General features: G+C 40.6%; 1 protein-coding gene across 3 annotated transcripts in view; it reads right to left on the reverse strand.

The window, feature by feature from the left end:
* The window catches only part of PREP (prolyl endopeptidase), a 122,859-nt gene that overhangs the window by 84,107 nt on the left and 19,048 nt on the right, over positions 1 to 19,704 (reverse strand). For all 3 annotated transcript variants that reach the window (XM_070556757.1, XM_070556758.1, XM_070556760.1), the window contains exons 3-6: positions 14,442 to 14,575; positions 12,990 to 13,120; positions 10,047 to 10,256; positions 5,917 to 6,038 (exon numbers count right to left, since the gene is read on the reverse strand). In XM_070556757.1, the coding sequence (XP_070412858.1) occupies positions 5,917 to 6,038; positions 10,047 to 10,256; positions 12,990 to 13,120; positions 14,442 to 14,575 (597 nt within the window). The remainder of the gene's footprint in view (positions 1 to 5,916; positions 6,039 to 10,046; positions 10,257 to 12,989; positions 13,121 to 14,441; positions 14,576 to 19,704) is intronic.

Below are 19,704 nucleotides of genomic sequence, written 5' to 3' on the forward strand. Positions count from 1 at the left end.
GTAGAATAGAGTTAGGTTCTCAATGTAGGATTCAGCTGGATAATCACAAAGAGGCTGGGCATTTTCTCCTTAATCCTTTCTAAAGGGACTTGATACATTTTCAGAATCTTCATTCTAGAGCACCCCCTGCTGGGAAAAGTGCCTCAAAATACTTGATTTCTGGGTTTTTTTTTTTTTTCAAATGCTCTACAATTCACTTTTAAATAAAAAAGATTTTCTTTCTTTTTTTGTGTGTGTCCAATAGAACTTTCTAAAACATGACGAATTCTATCCTCCCACAATCCCGCCCTCCAACTAAAGCCTCATCGTCTATGTTAAATAATAATTAACATCACTGTCCTTTCAACCAAATGCTAGCTATCTGTTGCACGTTGCCCCCAGGGGCATGAGGGAGCTGCTGTTCTGTGACCCAGCAGCACGGAGGTGTCAGGGGGATCAAAGGCAGGAGGCCCTTGGTCGGCAGGTGAGGAGGACAGTGGTGAACACTGCCCGCACTTCCAGGATGGAATGACCTGTGGATGTGGCTTCCCCTCAGCCAAGAGGCACCAGGAAGGTAGCTGGCCTCCAGTCATTTTAAAGGTCCCAGCTGACAAAGGATGGGGGTTGAGGGGAGTGGCAGAGAGGTATGAATCTCGAGGGAATCCTGCTGGGAGCAGCTTTGCCAGGGCAGTGCAAAGGTCAGCCAGAGAGTTTATAACCCACATCAGAAAACAACAAAGTACAGAGGTTCCCAGAATGGAAGGGATCTCACCACCTACAGAAGGACGCCATAGAGAGCTGGTGTCTGGACACAGCTCACGACTGTCAGCAGCCAAGAGAGATCACACAGCTCCCAATGAGCAAAAATTCTATTCCTCTTCTGCAGCTCCTCCTCCCTGCACCACCACTGGAGAAACTAAATCTGGAGGTTTACCCGGAGGTAACAGAAGATCCTGTCATTGCTCAGAATGGCCCAACTGTCACACTTAAATTCCAATGGTCCAGTCTGATCATCCCCCTAAGTTTCGTCCTGCCCCTTCACATTCCCTCCCTCCCGTTCCCCACCCCCAATCTCCAAGCAACTGCTGATCTGCTTTGTGCCATTAGAGACTAGTTTGCATTTTCTAGAGAGTGTTATATAAATGGAATTGAACACTATGTACTCTTTCTTTTCTGGCTTCTTTCACGGAGCATGATTATTTTGAGATTCATCCACGTTGTTGGGTGCATCAATAGTTCACTCCTTGTTAATGCTGAGTAGCATCCCATCATAGGGATGTACCACAATTTGTTCATTCATGCACTTATTAATGGGTATTTGGGTTGTGTCCAGTTTGGGGCTATCATGAACAAGGCTGCTATGGCTATTCATGTCCAAGTCTTTCTATGGTAGGAAAAAAAAAATAGCCAAAGGTTCCCAGAATTGAAGGGATCTCACTACCTACAATGAATAGCTCCTACCCTACATCTGCTAGTCCCCCATGTGCTCACCAAACTTGAGCGGGGGAGAGGGAAGAAGCATGTACACCGGAGAGTCAATATTCTGTTTTTGACTGCAATGCACGTTTAGTAACAGTTCTAATACCCAAAAGCATCCAGAGAGCTATGGGTTCTGCTGGGTAGGAGGCAGTCGTCCTGGGGAGAGATGCTGTCAGAGGCAACAGTGGAAAAACTAAAGCTGCTTCTTGATCGTAATTTCCAGACCGCTCAAGGCCAGAAAGACCTGGCCGTGCAGGAAGGTAGAGGAGGTACAGGCGAAGGAAGATGAGTCATGAGGAGACAGCATCTAGGACACAAAGGGAAGCCCTCAGTGAACCTAGATTGCAGCAGCCAAAGGGGAGGAGGACGGCAGCTTGCCAGAGACCCACATGCCTCCACACACCCAGCCAGTCACCCACCCACGTGCCCCTCCAACCACAGCCACAAAGCCTGACACCCCATCTCCTACTGTTCTCACATCCAGCAGCTATGTTCTCACCCAGGAAGCCTGCTTCAGGGTCTATGAGATGCTATGACTAATCCTCCATCCATAGACTTTCAGAGCTGAAAAAGCCCTGGAGGAAAGGAAAGAAGCAGACTTGGAGAGATGAAGTGACTTGCCCAAGGCCACCAGATAGGATTAGAATAAAAATCTGATTTTTGCTCCACTACACCGCATCACTCTAACACTGGCTCTCCGTTCGGAGATACTGTTAAATATATTAATAAAATACGAGGTGCAAAATGACAATTCTAAAAGCAACTACCTGAAAAATAAAGGCAACGATTGCAGCACATACATTTGGTGCCTGGTTATGAAAAGGACTACTGGCTTGTCTCTAAGGCACAAGTCACTAAAAAAAGGCTGTTAGGAAACTGTCTACTTCATTTCCAGTGAATGCCCTGATTGCTTATCTGCGCACCAGTCATGGGTGCTTCCAGTCCAGCCAGTCAACTTGCACCAGCTTCTTGGACTCCCCTGGGCTTATCATACTTCCTTGACAAGTACAAGAAATTCCCACATCAAGATTTTTTTCATAATCTAGATTCCTCTGACCTGGAACTGAACCATCAATCCAGGATGGGCCTGAGGCTTCTGAAGGCTTCATACGTGTGAACTATAGCACTTGTGTTGAAGTGACAAAGAATGCTCCTCTATGCAGCAAGAAGGCCCTCTCAGCTCAGAAAGACCACACACAGTAGGGTGAAGAAGGAAGGGGACACTCACATAGTCAGCAGGACCTGCCCAACCAACCTTGGCAACTGGTGAGGTGACATCTGTCTAGCAAGACCCTCCAAGCAGTTGGAACACAACTTAAGGGAAATCTACACCCAGTTCATTGTTTACTGAGCCCACTGGTTTTCTTAAAGACGTCCTCTGCAGAATTTGCTCATTAGGGCCCTGATCCAATAGAAAGTTCCTTAGGACTCACTATATATGTCCCTTTAGTTTTTCTTATAACTTCGTTTATTACTTCTGTGCAGTACAGATGCATCTCTTCATTTACTGCCATTCTTTAAATGGTCATTGCTGCTGTTTTTGCATGATTTCTTTTCTTTTGATCATGGAGGCCGAGTGCATGGTAGTTAAGAAGATACAGGCTGTGGGGTCTAACATACCAGCAAGCGGTTCCTGCCATGGACCTGTAAGTTAATTACCCTTGCAGGTATGTTATTTTGTCCATGCAATGGAATGGTAGAAGGACCACCTGAACTATTTAAATCTGCTCTTCTTTTCAGTTGTCTAGCTGGTAGAATTGAATATACACATGTTAAATGCATATCTTATATGCCTCCACTGTATTTTAAAAAACTGGCTGCTCATAGCAGCATTATTCACAATAATGCTGTGGAATCACCCCAAGTGTCCATAGATGGATGAATAGATAAACAAAATGTGGTATGTACACACAATGGAATATTATTCAGTGTCAAAAAGAAAGGAAATTCTCACACATGGATGAACCTAGACAATGTTATGCTAAGTGAAATAGTCAGTCACAAAAGGACAGATACTATAACGATGACATTTATAAGCAGTACCTAGCACAGCCAAACACACAGAGACCGAAAGTAGAATGGTGGTTACCAGGGACTGGGGGTGGGGGATGGGGAGTTATTGCTGAATGGGGACAGAGTTTCAGTTTTGCAAGATGAAAAGAGTTCTGGAGATAGATGGTGCTGATGGTTGCACAATAATGTGAATGTACTTAATGCCACTGAACTCTACACTTAAAAAATGATTAAACTGGTAAATTTTATGTTACGTATATTTTACCACACTTTTTAAAAAAGAAAAAAAACCTAGCTGCTTCAACCAAATGCTAATAAAGAGAGCCAAACAACTAGAGTTGCAGGTGTTTTCTACTGTTAAGCTTGTTTCTTTTAGACCAGTATGCGAAAATATAGGAATATTCTGGCCTTTATTTTCAGTATTCATGTTATTGTATCCATCAAATAATTTCACCTTAATTAAAACAGGTTTGCTGCAATTAAATTATTAGTTTTGAAGCATAAAAATTTCTCCAAGAGAGCATGTTTTGGTTTTACGAAGAATCCAAAGGAATAAAATCTGATTATTAAAAATATAGTTCAGGTTTTCCCCATCACAACCTCTCCCCCAAAAAGGGTAAGAGAAACACAAGACCTAACATTTAAAATTTAAAATTTTTCTTGATAGCATATTTATCTCCCTAATTATTTCAGTCAGATGAAGATAAAAATGTCTATTATTTTATAAACAAATACGCATTATCTGTAGTAAGCAGAAGCCTTAGGTATGAGAAGCTGGGCTAAGAAGGAAACTTAGTAGAAACAATCTACCAATACAGAGAGCCATTAAAAACAAGTATGTGAGAAATATGACAAAAGTAACTACACAAGAAAAGCCTCTAGGTTGGGGAGTTAGGTGGAAAAGAAAAAGCATTAAAAAAGGGGAAAGTTGTAGGTAATAATAAGTCCTAGAAATTCATTTTTAACACACTGCATTAAAGTCTGGCCAATTTTTTCCATAAAGAGTCAGAGAGTATTTTCAGCTTTGTGAGGCTTTGAGGCAACTAGTCAACTCTGCTGTTGCTGTCGTAGCTTGAAAGTAGCCACAGACAACATGTCAACAGTGTGGCTGAGTTTCAATACAATTTTATTTACAAAAACTGGCAGGAGGCCCGATTTGGCTTGATGGCATTAGTTTGCCAACCTCTGGTCTAGAGAAACAAAACTTAAAAAAGGAGAATTTGGAATAAGGTATGTCAACACACATGGACTAAAAACACCACGGATTTCTATTCCATCCCCCAATGAACCAGACCCACGAGCAGAAGTTCAAATGTGAATGTCCTTTTCTTAGCAAAGTATTAAGTGTCTCTCAGGGAAGAGGTAAGTGGCTTAATAAGCTAAAAAATTTCTCATGGGCTCCTCAATCCCACTAAAAATGGGATGATAGTCCACATATATTAAAAGACTCAGAATGCTTTTATTTCTTTTAAAATCTATTTCTTGGGGCCTGCCTGGTGGCGCAGCAAAGTTCACATGTTCCACTTCAGCGGCCCGGGATTCACCAGTTTGGATCCTGGGTGCAGACACGGCACCGCTTGGCAAAAGCCATGCTGTGGTAGGCATCCCACATATAAAGTAGAGGAAAATGGGCACAGACGTTAGCTCAAGGCCGGACTTCCTCAGCAAAAAAAAAAAAAAAAAAAGAGGAGGATTGGCAGCAGTTAGCTCAGGGCTAATCTTCCTCAAAAATAAATAAATAAATAAATAAATAAATAAATAAATAAATAAAATAAAAAACTATTTCTTAGTACTCAGAAGTGAGCCAACAAGAAGAATCCAATTCTTACTCCAAGCACCTCTAAGTTTTTTCCCAGTTGATTCTCAAGATACAGAATAAAATCTGGGCCAGTAACTTAGAAACACATCACTTCCATAGAGGACAGTTATAGTCAAGACCCCAAAGAATGTATGAACTATCTGTAAGACAGGAAAATGTCTAAAAGATACTTATTTTAACGTAAAAATAAATGAAAAATATGCATGAAGAGCACAGTTGTGTGAAAAAGGAAAACACACACATCCTCTCTCTCTCTCCCCACATTCACACCTATATATAGAAGGAAAATTTTTGGAAGGATATTCTCCTCACCTCTGAGAAGTAGGATTCTGAGTTTCAAAATATTCATGTCTTACTTTATGTTATTCTGTACTTTAAAGTTTCTTTTTTTTTTTTACCATAAGCACATATATCTTTTAGCGTTAAGATTTTTATGTTGAGATTACAGTTAAAAGGTTTATCACCTTCACTGTTAAGAGTCAAGTTGAATATCAATATTTTTAACAAAAGAATATTCACTCAAGGGACTTCTATCACCCATAAAGATCATCATATAAAGAGAATATTTATATATACAATCCATGACATACGGTCTTTGAGGGTAGAATTTCATAGCGGTACAATACCTCAGCTCCACCCATCCACTTGGGCTCATCAGGAAACTCAGCACACAAAATATCTTCTGACTGATCGGTCCCCAAGACATGGTAGCAGAGCTTTTGGTGGAGATTGGTGGATGTCTCTGTGCCTGCAGGAGTTAAAACTGTATATTGAAGCACATTTGGCAATTTCAAGAAAATCTATTCCACCCATATTGTACCATGCTAGAAACATTTTAAAAGTTAAGCATCTTGTTGCAGAATGCAAGGTCAATATACAAAAGTTAATTGCTTTCCTACATACCAGCAACGAACAAGTGGAACTTGAAACTAAAAACATTTATATTAGTACCCCTCCAAAATGGAACACTTAGATATACATCTAACAAAATACGTACAAGATCTACATGAGGAAAACTACAAAACTTTCAGGAAAGAAATCAAAGAGGTAAATAAATGGAGAGATATTCCATGTTCACAAATAGGAAGACTTAAGATTGTCAAGACGTCAGTTCTTCTCAACTTGATCTATAGATTCAACGTGATCCCAACCAAAATCCCAGCAAGTTATTACGTGGATATTGAAAAACTGATTCTAAAGTCTATGTGAAATGGCAAAAAAAACCCAGAATAGCCAACACAATATTGAAGGAAGAGAACAAAGGTGGAAGACTGACACTACCTGACTTTGAGACTTACTATAACTAATCAAGACAGCGTGGTATTGGCAAAAGAATGAACAAAGAGATCAATGGAACAGACTAGAGAGCCCAGAAATAGACCCACATAAATACAGTCAACTGATCTTTGACAAAGGAGCAAAGGTAAAAGAATGGAGAAAAGATAGTCTTTCCAGCAAATGGTGCTGGAACAGCTGAATATCTACATGCAAAACAATCTAGACAGAGACCTTACACACTTCACGAAAATTAAATCAAAATGGATCATACACCTAAAAGTAAAGGCAAAATTATAAACTCCTAGAAGTTAACATAGGAGAAAATCTAGATGACCTTGGGTTTGGCGATGACTTTTTAGATACACCACCAAAGGCCCAATCCATGAAAGAAACAATTGATAAGTTCAAGTTCACTAAAATTAAAACCTTCGGTTCTGTGAAAGATACGGTCAAGGGAACGAAAAGACAAGTCACAGACTGGGAGAAAATATTTGCAAAAGATATATCTGATGAAAGACTGTTATCCAAAACATACAAAAATCTCTTAAAATTCAACAATAAGAAAACAAACAACCGAGTTAAAAAATGGATCAAAGACCTTAACAGACACCTCATCGAAGAAGATAGACAGATAACAAATAACATATGGCAAGATGCTTCACATCATATGTCATCAAGGAAATGCAAATTAAAACAAGGAGATACCACCACACACCTAACAGAATGGCCAAAATCCAGAACACTGACAACACCAAATGCTGGCAAAGATGTGGAGCAATAGGAACGCTTATTCATTGCTGGGGGAAATGCAAAACGGTCAGCCACTCTGGAAGACAGTTTGGTGGTTTCTTACAAAACTAAACATATTCTTACCATACAATCTAGCAATCATACTCCTTGGTATTTACCCAAAGGAGTTGAAAACTTATGTCCACACAAAAACCTGCATGTGAATATTTACAGCAGCTTTATTCATAATTGCCAAAACTAGGAAGCCACCGAGATGTCCTTCTGTAGATGAATGGATAAACTGTGCTACATCCAGACAAGGGAATATTATTCAGTGCTAAAAAGAAATGAGCTACCAAGCCATGAAAAGACATGGAGGAAACTTAAACATATATTACTAAGTCAAAGAAGTCAATCTGAAAAGGCTACCTACTGAATGATTCCAACTATGTGACATTCCAGAAAAGGCCAAAATATGTAGACAATATAAAGGTGAGTGTTTGCCAGGGGTGGGTGGTGAGGGAGGATGAATAGGTGGAACATAGAGGATTATTAGGGCAGTGTAACTACTCTCTCTGATTCTGGAATGGTGGCTGCATATCATTATACATTTGTCCAAACCCATGGAATGTACAACACCAAGAATGAACTCTAATGTAAACTATGGATTTGGGTGATTATGATGTGTCCACAAAGGTTCATCAGTTGTACCAGGCGGATGGGGGATGTTGTAATAGGGAAGGGTATGCACGTGCAGGGGCAGGGGAAGTATGGGAAATATCTGTACCTTCTGTTCAATTTTGCTGTGAACCTAATACTGCTCTAAAAGAAAAAGTCTATTTAAAAAAAAAGTTAAGTATCAGGCGGGTATCACCCTGGAGGTAATTCACACATATTTGCTGATTTTGGAGGCTGTTATGAAACTGAACTATTTTTTTTTCATTATAAAAACATACCAAGCCTTCAGGACAATGAAGAAAAAAAGCAAGATAATACCATAATATTAAAAAAGGCTTTAGGGTATACTTGGTGATTTTCCACGGCTTTTCCAGGAACACTGGTAAGAAGCTTAGCGTCATTCGTAAGTCCCTCTATCACATAGGCTGTTGAGGTCCTCTGCATAAAAAGGCAGCAAAATACAGCTGGGAGATGATGTTGGCTTTCTTCAATCAACTACAATTATTAATCATCACCATTTTTGCCACTGAAAGCTAAGGATAAATAGTAACTTTCATGTTTTTCACAAGTTAACACTGTTCTCTAACAAGAAATAGCCAGTTATACACTTTTTTGTTCTCCCAGAACTTGGAAATAGCCAACATTTCCTAACTCAGGGTACTTTTAACACAGGCAGCTAATTCAGTGTATAGAGCACAGAGGTCTTTCTTCAGCCAACATCCTTGAATAAAGAGCCTACTCTTAGCTCCTCCTGTAGTTCATTGGTGAATTAAGAAGAAGGTATTGCAGTAGTCTAATCAAAAGGCAGCAAAAGCTAATAACAGCCAAAAGAGATAAAAAGTGTTGTAGCCTTATTCCCAATTCAACTAGGGGGAGGAATCAGAAAAGAAAGCAAGCACCTTTAAAGATGACAAAGATACAGCAAGTCATGACAATGGGGCAGCATGTGCAGTAGAAAGCAATGGAGCAGCTCTGCTTCTTGTCTGTTCTTCTGCAGCCCCAGGCCCTGCAATAAGGAACTGAAACTCTGCACCCAGCTCCAAATCTCTAACAAAGGGATTGTAAAAACCATCCGTCAAGACCAACCAAGACAACATGAGAATGCCATACACCATGTAGAAATATGGGGTGGTATAAGGAAGAAGATGATGTTGACAGCTTGTGCCAGCAAGGTACAAGGTGCAGGGCCCTTCTTGTCCAGGAAGATGAGGAGTGACAGTGGCAAGAAAGAGGAACCACTTGAACACAATAGGATCTTTGTGCAATTGAAGGGGAGAAGAACAAAGGTGTGCCCCGGAAATTAACAAGGAGAAAACTGTCAAGATGAATGCAACCAACAGGTGATCTGTAACTCCTGATCAGGGGAAGAGAGATGACTACTGCGATAGGAAAATTTTAAAATCAGTCAACATCATTAAATAATTTGGTTTTACTAAAAAAAATCCATCGTCTCCATGATCCCCTTGGGAGATGTAACACATTTGTGAAGGAGTAATTGCAATAATGGCCACAATTCTTCACAGTTTGCTGTATCTGTTTCCCCACCCCTTGAAGAGGGGCTGCCCCCATGACTTACTTTAGCCAAGAGAACATAACAAAGTAACGTTACGACAGTAGCAAGCATAGGTATCAAGGAGGTTGTGCCTCTTGACTCTTCCCCTTGGAATCCTACTAAGCTGCCATGCAAACAAGCCCCAGTCCAGGCTAGTGTGCTAGAGGATGAGAGACCACATGGAGCAGAGCTGAGGCCCCAGACACATGAGAGTCAAGCCAAGACCAGCCAACTGACCCGCAGCTGACCACAGATACATGATAGAACTCAGCTGTGTAAACCCAGAAGCACTGCCTGGCCAGCCTATAGACTCATAAGCAAAAATAAATAGTCATTATTCTAAGCCACTAAATTTTGGGGTGATCTGTTATACAACAAAGCTAACTAACACAACGTCCTCTGAGGAATCTTGCCTCTAGACCAAACAACCTCTATTGGAGTTTAGCTTCCTTTTTATAGTCATGTGAAGTCACACTTCTAGTTCATAAAAAGGTGCTTTCATCTGAAGTCTTAACTCACCATCACTTTTCCCATCCTGTTGGGGGTAGGAGTTGTAGAACATTCCCTTCCCGTCGTGGGTCCAGGCCATACAGCTGAACTTGACTCTTTCAAGCACATCTGGAAGCTCTTTGGCGCCATCAACTTTCATGAACTTGATCGTCACCCAGTCTGAGCCACTGGCACTCAGACCATAGGCAAAATATTCACCATCTTCACTGAATGCATAGCCTATGGGACAGAGGCGAGATCATCAAACAGTGAACATGGGGAGACAACTCCTAGCCTTGCCCATGGCCCTCTTTGCTGTCTGACCAAGCTCTCTGTCATACATGAGGCAGAATTCGGCAATAGAAGGAGCAGGAAATGTAGTGAGGAACTCTGAGGGCTGAGCTCAGGTCTTACAAGGAAGTCGCCTTATGACCTTGGACAAGTTTCCAAATCTCTCCAGGTCTTACTTTCTTCATCTGTAAAGTGAAGTACAGTCACGCGCCACATAACAATGTTGTCAGGAAACGACAGACCACATATACGATGGTGGTTCCATAAGATTAGTACCATCGAGCCTAGGTGTGTAATAGGTTGTACCATCTAGGTTTGTGTAAGTGCACTCTATGATGTTCGCACAATGATGGAACTGCCGTTGACTCATTTCTTAGAATGTACTCCTATTGTTAAGCGATGCATGACTGTACTGGATTATCACTAAGATGCTTCCATTTTTAAATTTCTTTAATTCAATAGGCAGTTCACTTAAAAGCAGAGCTCATCTGGGACTTTCAGCATTTTTTCTCTATACTCTGAAGGGAATGAAGGGAAAAAGGAGTAAGGAATATAGAGTAATGACTGAATTATGATGCATTCCACGTAACAGAATTACACTGGAGCCGTTAGGTAATTTTTGGAATGGATGCCAAACTATTTGAAATCACTCTTTACAACCTCATTTTCTGAGACTTGCTGGCCCTGAAGGATTAATGTCCACACCATCTGATCACTATGAACCCAGCTAAATAAAGGCAGAGGGTGGGCAACGAATGCTCACAGTGTACATTCCAAAAGTGACCGTGGAAAAAAAAAGACAAGCAACAGTCCACAGACTGTTCTGTTATGTCCTATTCCTTAGGGTCATGACAGACAGAACACTGCAATCAGTGTGGAATGTTTCCTGACAAATATTTACATGTTTATATTGGTTTTTATAATCATAAAGTATATATAGCATTTAACACCAGACACTGACACAAGAGATCTCCTCTTATGATGTTTGCCAAACTTTACTGGGGGTTGAAAATTATTCTAAGAAACCCAACTATTTTCAAAGGTTTTCTACTATTTTACAAGGAATTTCTATTAATGGGAAATATGTTTAAGATTTCACAAAGCCTACTTACTAATCACTTATAATTCCTATAGAGTATCCAGGCTCATGGGTATATAAATGCAGAAAAAAGTCTAGAAGGTGATGGGGAGAAAATATTCACGCCTTACTCTACATAACACTATAGTGTTTGGATTGTTTATATATAATTAGAAAATTTTCAGGAAAAATTGAAATAGAACATTTCGATTTAAAATACATGTTTTAAAAAATCACATACTATAAAAGAATCTGAAGGTTTACCCATACTCTATCTTCCTTATAGCACCATTCTCAGAAAACTCAAAGACTGAGACCAGGCCTCATGTCCAATTTACTTTTCCATCCACCAGGGCCTGTACATTGTGAGCATTCCATTAAAAAGTTACTGGAGTGAATTACCACAGCAATAGTGAGACTCTATTGTCATGAAGTCATTCTGGATGAGTTGCAAGATAGACTTTTGTTACAACTAAATGAATTCTTATACAGGGCATATTACTGCACAGAACCAGTGTATAAAATTCATTTACAACTCCAAGCTTAAATTCATGGAAGAATACTCTTACAAGCTAGCTGGCACCTTATTTTCAATGCTGATTACTTTTAATGCTAATTAGATAAAGGATCATCATTTACATACACAGACTATTTGTGGAGGGGAATCACTAAACGACTGAATGCCTTTATATAAGGGTCTTTGCACAGATCTTGGAACAGGCTCTTTAATTCTCACCTAATCCATTTCAGGACTTAAGTGGTCCAGCTGCTCAGTTCTGCTGGGCTGAACCTACAACTGTGCTTTTTCTATGAAACAGAGATGCCACAGGGGAAATGCTGAGCCAACTTCACTAAAAACAGCTAGGATGCTAACAAGAGATGATTCTCAGAGTGTACAATTATTAAATCATAGACTCAGAGAATAGCCTACTTTCTTACCCTAGAACTAGTGCTTATGGCACAAACCTGGGATAATCTTCTTTAAGGCCTGAGAAGGAGGTTATCTTGGGAGCAGAGTTATTTAGGATACACACAGCAACTGCAGGCAAAACTTACCCAGTTTTCAAACTTGCATCTTCAGGGGACAGGGTACCAAGTTGTCTAATTTCTACAAGATTCTATTTTATACTTTTAATGCTAACATACTAACAATCAACCAAATTTTAAAACTCTATCACATCCCCCCGCCCCCAAGGAAACAGATCTCATAAATATTCCTTCCTGTTTTATATGTATAGTTGGAACATTCTTTGCACAGCTTAAATTACTTATAGAAGATGATTAACATTTTCCCAACCATAGATAGGTCTCAGAGATGTTACAGAAGATGATGATACTTCAAGATTCCAGAAGCCCTAGAAGTTAAACTGGGTCAAGTGTGAATTATTCTCCAGTTCTACTTCACGCCATCAGAAGAACACATGACTACTCACGTGTTCTAAAGATACTGTGCAAAAAGTAGCTTTCCTGATATTGAACGTGCATCTGTTCTACAATATGGTCCACATTTTGCCTGGTATTTCAGAGATGAGGTGACTGTAGCAACGTCAGAGCCATAAATGAGGGCCCCGGGACTCCCATGGGCCTGGCTGTGCAGCACTCACCTCGGAGCGCCACCGTGCCATCATCGGAGAGTATGTTGGGGTCGAGGAACACCCTGGCTTCACTCTCTAAGGAATCCTGCACATATAACACTCGTTGGTTCTGCAAACCTGTATTGTAAAAATAGAAATACCTGGGGGACAGAGATGGTCTTTATTTAGCTGTGGAGTTTTTTTATTTGTGGAGTAAAACCAAACACATATGAGCAAAAAGAAAAAAGAAAAACAACACACAAAGCTACAGCTGCAAACAGGCCATCCGGGAACGTGGGGACTAGAGGGGAAGGTCCCAATCATCTCCCTGTACCTAGAGTTTGTTACCTGAATTGCTTTAGATATTCAAATAACTTACTGTAATTCTGCACGTTGGCTAAACAGAGACAAATGAACACTGCCTTATTTGCTAAAATTAAAACCGATGTCCAAATAAAGCAGTAATTTTTCTTTCCAATGGAGAAGAAAGCAGATTTTCTAAAGTGAAATGCTGATTCCTTTCCCTACGCAAGCTGCTAGGGGAGGGGTCAGCAGACCGTTTCCGTAATGGGCAAGATGGCAGATATTGTAGGCTTTGAGGGCCCTACAGTCTCTGTTGCTATTACTCAACTCTGCAGTTGCAGTACAAAAGCAAGTCCTACGTCGCTTAATGATGGGGATATGTTCTGAGAGATGCGTCATTAGGCAATTTCATCACTGTGTGAACATTACAGTGTACTTATACAAATGTAGACGGTATGGCCTACTACACACCTAGGCTATGTGGCACTAATCTTATGGGACCACCACTGTATATGCGGTCCATTGTTGACTGAAATGTGGTGCATGACTGTACATATACAAACGGGCGTGTCTTGTGCCATTTAAACTTCATTTACAAAAACAGGTGGCGGGCAGGGTTTGGCATGCAGATGGTACTTTGCTGATCCCTGTGAAGGGGAGTCTAAGAAATTCTAAAGTACATTTGTGATGGTGGTTCCAAAGAGACTTTAAAAAAAATACAAGAGAATATGTTTATGTGGGTGTGAAAGGGAGAAGGACAAGAGAGGTGAATTAATAGATGCCACCTCTTGGACCATTTCCATTCTTGGAAGGAAGAAATGTATATATAAAATCTTTTCAAGTATAAGCCAAAGATAATTAATTTTAGAGGCAAACAAATCTCCATTGCTTTGTATGAATCATCCTCTCTCACCAATTACTAGCCGTAAGACAATAATTTCCTACAATCTAGATTTCTTCCTAGGACATACCTCTACTAAATTTCTTAACCCTTATTTTAAGATTTTGGACAATAAACAAAAAAATGCTATTCTCATATTCAAGCACAGAAATGGATGGATTTTATGATGAATTAATTTCATAAACTGATAAGTTATTTAGAATTTGTGTTTTAAAATTTACGAAAGCCTTTGACTAGAAAAGTAAAAATAAAAACTGAATTAGAGCATCCTCACATACCGTTTTCCCTTTCTGAAGTGGCAACTGTACTTGGGATAGTCATACAGTTCAGTCATTCTCTCTTTGTATAAACCTCTGATAGGACACTGCTCGAGAAAGGGCACAGTAATCTTGTTCTGGGCCTCCACGAAAGCCTGCAGAGAAAATGTAAACAGACAACGCAAGTCAGATCTGATATTTTCCACGTGGCATGTTATCCATTAATATGTATCAGTGAGATCCAGCAATACCACTGCTGGGAATATGTCCAAAGGAAACAAAAACACTCTGTCAAAGAAATATCTGCTCCCCCATGTTCACAGCAGAGTGATCTACGACACCCAAGACGTGGAAACAACCGGTGTCCATTGATGGATGAATGGATAAAGAAAATGTGGTATATATATACAAGGCAATATTATTCAGCCATAAGAAAGGAGGAAATTCGCCATTTGCAGCAACATGGATGGACCTTGAGAGCATGATGTTAAGTGAAATAAGCCAGACGGAGAAAGACAAATGCTGTATGAACTCACTCACATATGGACTCTAAAAGAAAAACAAAAACAAACTCATGGAAAAAGAAATCAGATTTATGGTTAAGAGGCCAGGAGTAGGAGAAGGGGGACTTGGAGTAAGGTGGTCAAAAGGTACAAACTTCTAGTTACAAGATAAGTAAGTGCTAGATAAATAAGCATGATGACTATAGTTAACACATATAGAGGAAAGCTGTTAAGAGAATAAATCCTGAGTTCTCATCACAAGGACAAAAAATTTTTTTTCTTTTTCTTTTTTTGTATCTATATGAGATGACAGATGTTAACTAAACTTAATGGCGTAATCATTTCACAATATATGTAAGTCAAATCATTATGCTGCACACCTTAAACTTACACAGTGCTGTATGTCAATTATATCTCAATAAAACTGAGGGAGAAAGATTAAAAAATATGTACCAGCAAAAGCATACTTTCCTTCAATAAATAAGACCATCTAAGACTCACATGGCACTAACTACATACCAGGCAAGTATTAATTCATTTAGAACTTAATAATCCTATGGAGAAAGTTGTTTTATTAGCCCAACTTTACGGATAGAGAAACTGAGTCTCAGAGTGGTTAAAACATTGCTCAACATCATACAGCTAGGAAAGGCTTCTCAGTCAGCAGCTGGTGACCCCAAAAGATGTCAGAGTTAAAGAAATAAAGTTAGGGGCCAGCCCCGTGGCTGAGTGGTTAAGTTCGCGCGCTCCACTTCAGCGGCCCAGGGTTTCGCCAGTTTGGATCCTGGGTGCAGATATGGCACCGCTCATCAGGCCATGCTGAGGCGGCGTCCCACATGCCACAACCAGAGGCACTCACAACTAGACCATACAACTATGTACTGGGAGGAGGGGCGTGGTGCTTGGGGAGAAGAAGAAGGGGAAAAAAAAAAAGAAAGTTAGAGATACCCAGGTTCAATTTTGTTTTTGACTTACTACCTTGTTAAATTCAAAGAACTTTGCTTAAATTTGAAACTAAAGAATATTTTTTTTAAAAAAGGAAAATGAGTGGCACTGAATAAGAATATCAACAACACTGGTTTATAAGAAGGGCAAGAGACAGCCTACAGGAAGTCTAGAGACCCTGGCAGCAAGGGCAGCGGCAGTTTTTACAACAGATCAGCTGCATCCAAGTATACCTTATTTGTAACCAAGCAGTCAGAAAGTTTATAACACTACAAAAACTTGGCCTCATTATAATTCACATCTGGCTATTAGTAAGAAATGAAACAAGAATAACTATATCAGCTCTAAATTCAATTGAATCTTTTTTTTTTCTCGAGGAAGATTGGCCCTGAGCTAACATCTGTTGCCAATCTTCCTCTTTTTGCTTGAGGAAGATTGTCACTGAGCTAACATCTGTGCCAGTCTTCTATTTTATGTGGGACGCTGCCAGAGCGTGGCTTGACGAGCAGTGCTAGGTCCGTGATGGGGATTCGACCCTGCAAACCCTGGGCCACCAAAGTGGAGCACACAAACTTAACCATTACACCACCAGGCCATTCCCTGCAAGGGAATGTTTAATCAGATGTCTATAAATAGGTAAAACCTCAGGAGAAAACTTCAGGAAATTAACAACAATATACGTTGATTGGCAGACAAAAATGTGTTATTTTTTGAGTCTACTTTTGGACAGATCATCCAGGTTTAAGGGCCCATCCCAGCTCAAAACGGTCTTTAAATGGGCTCTCCTACAAAAACCACCAACCTCGCTCTGGAGAACCATGATTCTATGCTGAGAGAAAGCTGTTCTAAAACTCATTAATGTTTATAATGCACTTGAAAACAAGAGAGAAAGTGTAAAATATAAACACTGATGAACAACATCTTTTGCAAGAAGATCAATTCAAGAAATACAAAATTGTTATGGGTCACATTTCTTATTTTATTCAAAGAGAAAATAAAATTTACCGAGTCCCACAGAAATACAATTCCAATTGCCTATTTCTAGGAATTGGCACACTTCATCCTGGCCTGCTTTCCTGTGGCACTCAAGCTAAGAATAGTCGTTACATTTTTAAAGAGTAGGGGAAAAAAACACCAACAGAGATCTATGTGGCTCACAACATCTAAAGTATTTAATATACAGCCCTTTACAGAAAAGGTTGCTGATACCACTCTATTTCATTAAAATGAGTGTCAGCGAGGAAATTGGCTTCTGCTTTTTAGTTACAAAAATCAATGCACAGCTGCCAGGCCATTCAGGGGCAACATTTTAGAGATCACAAAGTGTGTACAAGAGCCTTACCTGATTTTAGGCGGGAAGGAAATGCCACGCTACGCTATGGACATGGAAACGGAGGCACACGGTATTGAAGTCATCTGGTCAAGGTCATGCAGTGAGCTGGCAATAGCACTCAAGCTGGAATTACTCTACTCCAGTCATTCTAACAGTGACTGAGGCTGACTCCGTGCCTGATACTGGATGTGGAGACAAAGCAGACCCACCCGGGGGAGACGGCGGGCAGCCTGAGCCTCCTATGATCTGCTTCTGCTTGTGCTGGGCCAGGCAAGTGTGTCAGGGTGCTGAAGCACCAACAAGGATTTAATAGGAAACTAGCGTGCATCACGACTGATCTTGGCATTGTAGATGGAGGGCAACAAGTCCAAGACAAGATCCCTGCCACTGAGCTGCTAACATTCCGCCGGAGGAGACAAACGACAAGCCAGAGGGTTGTGGAGAGCGGTTGGTCCTAAGGATACACCCAGGGTCATCACGAGCAATGCTGCTACTCAAAGGAGCATCCAGAACCCACGCTGGTCCTGAATTGTCTACTGCCAGCCCATGATGAGACAAGTACAGAGACTGAGAGGGAGCACTACAAGCAACTGGATGTTGCTGTGACATCTTTGTGACATTTTACAAAAATACCAATCGACAGTGGTTTGGGAGTTTAACAACTGGTCATTCGCCACAGATCCTGGGAAGCTCTGAGAGGGAGGACAACTACTTCCAGCAGGGCGGCCAGGGAGGCCCTTCTGAGGTTTTGAATTGAGGTTCAACAGGTGAGAGGGAGCAGCCATACAAGAGCAGGGAAGAGAGTTCCAGGCAGAGGACAGCAGGTCAGGGCCCTGGGATAGGAGTTAGTGGCGTGAAGGAGAGTAAAAAAGTCAAGGAAGCTGGGAATGAGTGAGAGAGGAAGCACCAGCCATAGGCAGAGACCCAGGCAGGAGCTAGGTCATGTAGCACCTGCGGGGCAGCCAGCAAGTTTAAATCTTCATTCTAAGTGCAAACAAGCTAAGACTGGGTAAGGAGATAGCTATATGCAATCTGGTTTACTTTTAAAAAAGACTACTCTTGCTTTGGATGAAGGATAGATGATAGGAGAGCAAAAGTGGAAAGAGGGAGGCCAGCCAGGAAGCTGGGCCAGTGGTCCAGTGATTGATGAGGCCAAGTGGAATAGCGTCTCTTAAAAGGAGTGGGAACGACCATTGTAATGGGAACGAGGACAGAGAAAATGAGCACAGTGCACAATAGTGTGTAGATCTGTTGGCTATTTCCCAGAAGAGACTTAGCAGAACATTCTAGCTACTTGGGGTTCCCACCTTGAGACCCCAGCATGCTGAGGGTCTTGGCTGGCCCCTCCTCTTCCATTGGGGGTCCTGTGAGCAGAGAGCCCTGCAGACATCATTTCTCTAATCCTTCCAATTTGTGTTTGTGTGAGGCTGCATCTAGGCCCCATCCTGGCTCTAGGACCACAGTGGGTCCAAGAGTCATAGGCTGCTCAGCACATTCCCTTGGAAAGGTGGAACTGTGTTCTCCAATTGTTTGTCCATTTCGTTTTGCTCCTTTTAGATGTCTCCTGGTACAGTCACCACTGCTGCAACAGAATCCATCTCATGCCAAAGCAGATCCTTTGGCTTTTCTTGTTTCAAATGTTCATAAAACCGTTACACCAGGCATCATAATACTACTAAATAACTAAATAATTCTAGAATTGTTACATTCAATTTTGTCACCTCCCACCCACAAATGTTAGTCAATTACTCTTAGAGCAGTATTTAAAAACTGGACCCTTGCAACTCAACTATCTAGACACAAAGCCAAACAAGATTCAAATTCCCGGAAGTCTCAAGTTCTTTCATAACATACATCTTCATAATTGAGCAAATCCTTGTCATGAAGGTGGTGGTAAATTTTCTGAAAAGGGGCTGTGTAAAATTTTGGGTTCCACAGAATGCCAATAATATTTCTGATATTTTAACCAAGAAAATACCTTCTTGGTCATTTATGGATTTAATAGTCTAGCTTCTTGGTCTAAAAATTAGAACAAATTTGGGGGAAAGGGAGAAAAGCTAGAAGGATAAAGGAGGAAAAAAAACTAGCGAAATTACACGAAGATAAAGAAGCAGGGTAAGGGGAATTAAAATTCTCTTTGTTCCTCAGGAGTTGCAGCATCCACAGTCACACTCCAGGGTATTAATACAATAACTGAAACCTGAAAGCCCATTAATGACACTCACAGCTGAGCCTCTAAAGAGGATCAACAGTTTAGGTTTTGGGGATGAATCCAAACACATTTTCCTAAGAAGAGGTGCTCAAAACTATAATTCTATTCACATATATATCATTCTATTCATATCTCATTTTTCCTTGACTATTAGAAACCTTCAAAGCACAGTTTCAGTTACACAAGACGATTACGTTCTAGAGATGTGCTGTACAAAATTGTGCCCATAGTTAACAAGACTGTATTGTACACGTAACACCTTAAGAGGGCAGAGCTCATGTTAATTTAATT

The sequence above is a fragment of the Equus przewalskii genome, chromosome 9, assembly GCF_037783145.1.
Source record: "Equus przewalskii isolate Varuska chromosome 9, EquPr2, whole genome shotgun sequence".
NCBI classification, from domain to species: Eukaryota; Metazoa; Chordata; class Mammalia; order Perissodactyla; family Equidae; genus Equus; species Equus przewalskii.